General features: G+C 40.6%; 1 protein-coding gene across 1 annotated transcript; it reads left to right on the forward strand.

The window, feature by feature from the left end:
• The first annotated feature begins 1,249 nt into the window (after window positions 1-1,249).
• On the forward strand, window positions 1,250-1,843 carry LOC121369851. Its single transcript, XM_041494928.1, has one exon. The coding sequence runs from the start codon at window positions 1,250-1,252 to the stop codon at window positions 1,841-1,843; it is 594 nt and encodes a 197-aa protein (XP_041350862.1).
• Window positions 1,844-2,985: the final 1,142 nt, after the last annotated feature.

Raw genomic sequence — 2,985 nt, forward strand, 5'->3', positions numbered from 1 at the left:
TATCTGGAAACATGCTTGCGTGGATCCGATCATATCTTCACAACCGTAGAGCAAGGGTCACAGTTGACAGAAAAGAAAGCAAGAAAATACTTTTGCGACATGGGGTCCCACAGGGAGGAGTCCTATCACCTACACTTTTCTTAATCTTCATCAATGACCTTGTGCAGGAACTTCCCAATGGAATACAAGCTGCCCTTTATGCCGATGATTTGGTGATGTGGTGCAAGGAAGAGCATGCCACTACTGCCACCTACAGAATGCGGATAGCAGCAGACAACCTGACAGCCTGGTCAGAAAAATGGTGTGTGGCTATCAATAAAGACAAGTCTTCTACCACACTCTTCACTCTATCACCAAAGAAAAAAGCAGGAACAATCAAAATTGGGAACACTCCACTGAAACATGCAGATGAAGTAACATACCTTGGGGTCACCTTCGACAAGAAACAAACTTGGAAACCACATATTCAAAAGGCAGAGACAAAAGCCAGATGCAAATTAGCCATCATGCGGAAACTAGCAGGAACTAGCTGGGGAGCAAATGAGACAATCCTCAAGAGAGTATATCAAGGAACTGTACGGCCGCATCTTGAATACGGTTCATCAGCCTGGTCAACCACTGCAAAGACCAACCAGCAAGCTTTAGACAAGGTTCAAAACCAAGCTCTGCGAATCATAACGGGATCCATGAAGTCTACACCCATTAAAGACATGGAAAAAACTGCAGCAATACAACCCCTTGGTGAGAGGAGAGATGCCAAGATCATGATCCAGGCAGAGAAATTCAGGTACCTGCCCAATCATCCAATGAAACAAAGAATGGATGGTCTGACAAAGAATCGTCTCAAACGTAGCAGTTTCATCCACCAAAGCAGAAGACTTACTAGAGAACACCAAGCTAACCCGTTACCAAAGACACTTCCATTTTGCCCAACAGATCTTCCACAACCATGGAATGATGAACAAGCCAATCTACAGATCAGCATGTCTGTCCCACAATTAGCTTCAGCAGACTCCCAAAACGACCTGGTCAAACGGTCACTGGCAATGGCTATGATCAGTGACCGGTACCCAGAAGAATCTTGGATCCATGCATACACTGATGGTTCGTCAACAAATGCTGTGGCCAATGGAGGGGCAGGCATATTTATCAAGCTCCCTTCAAGAAATACCCTAACTGCAAAGTACCAACCGGCACCCACAGTTCCAACTACAATGCAGAAACCCATGCACTTATTCAGGCTGCTACAATGATCAAGGATGCAAAAGAAGACTGTCAACAAGTTGTCTTCCTCACAGATGCTCTCTCAGTCCTACAAGCCTTGCAAGGGGAAAAACTTCCTCACCTGAATGAAGCCATGCAAGAGGTAGCAAAGGAAAGACGAGTAGCTCTACAGTGGATCCCAGCACATTGTGGGATTCCAGGAAATGAGGAAGCAGACAGGCTAGCCAAGCTAGGAGCTAATCATGTACAGCCCAGCAACAACATTAGCTTCTCAGAGAAGAAAACCTTGATAAAGGCAGCCAACAGACCCAGGACAGAACAAGATGATTACCACCTTCTCAGTCGCTTGGAACAAGTAACTCTGTTGAGACTCCGGACAGGCCACAACCGACTGAATGCTCACATGTTCAGAAAGTTTAAACTTGCAGCAACACCAACCTGCAGTTGTGGCCTGGAAGACCAAACAGCAGAACACATCTTACAGCCGTGTCCAATTCATCAAGACCTGAGACAAGCTGAGTGGCCAATCGAAACTGCCATACACACCAAACTCTATGGAAAGAGAGGCGAACTGGAAAAAACAGCTCATTTTATCTTACAGACTGGACTATTGGTCTAAATTGTGAAAGAGAAAAAAAAACAAAAAAACCCCCTAACATAACTTATTTATGACATGTCTTACAACCCTAACATAACTTATTATGGGCATGTCTTACAATCCTAACATAACTTATTTATGACATGTCTTACAATCCTAACATAACTTATTTATGACATGTCTTACAACCCTAACATAACTTATTTATGACATGTCTTACAACCCTAACATAACTTATTATGGGCATGTCTCACAATCCTAACATAACTTATTTATGACATGTCTTACAACCCTAACATAACTTATTTATGACATGTCTTACAACCCTAACATAACTTATTTATGACATGTCGTACAACCCTAACATAACTTATTATGGACATGTCTTACAACCCTAACACAACTTATTTATGAATATGTCTTACAATCCTAACATAACTTATTATGGACATGTCTTACAATCTTAACATAACTTATTTATGAATATGTCTTACAACCCTAACATAACTTATTTATGACATGTCTTACAACCCTAACATAACTTATTTATGACATGTCTTACAACCCTAACATAACTTATTTATGACATGTCGTACAACCCTAACATAACTTATTATGGACATGTCTTACAACCCTAACATAACTTATTTATGAATATGTCTTACAATCCTAACATAACTTATTATGGACATGTCTTACAACCCTAACATAACTTATTTATGAATATGTCTTACAATCCTAACATAACTTATTTATGAATATGTCTTACAATCCTAACATAACTTATTATGGACATGTCTTACAATCCTAACATAACTTATTTATGAATATGTCTTACAATCCTAACATAACTTATTTATGAATATGTCTTACAACCCTAACATAACTTATTCGGATGAGAGTTTGTTTCCCCACCCCCTACCCCCAATATTAAATGTTGGTTACGCAGGTTAAAAAGCAATTTAATACTGATATAAAAAAAAACCCCACGAGTAATCGCCCGAGGGATAACTCGGATCAGTGATTCGTGAATCGCCGGAAGACAAATAGTCGACCAGCGCGCCACACTGAATTTGTACACCGGGGTAGGTGTTTTGTTATGTTGGCGGTCTCTGATTACAGAAACTGTGCTGCTACCATGGTTCTAATGAAGCCGGTGGGTT

Source organism: Gigantopelta aegis, chromosome 4 (assembly GCF_016097555.1).
Source record: "Gigantopelta aegis isolate Gae_Host chromosome 4, Gae_host_genome, whole genome shotgun sequence".
Classification (NCBI taxonomy): Eukaryota; Metazoa; Mollusca; class Gastropoda; order Neomphalida; family Peltospiridae; genus Gigantopelta; species Gigantopelta aegis.

What these genes read in the sequence shown, in the direction of transcription:
- LOC121369851 (XM_041494928.1), top strand. Translation starts at nt 1,250, where the DNA reads ATGATCAAGGATGCAAAAGAAGACTGTCAACAAGTTGTCTTCCTCACA.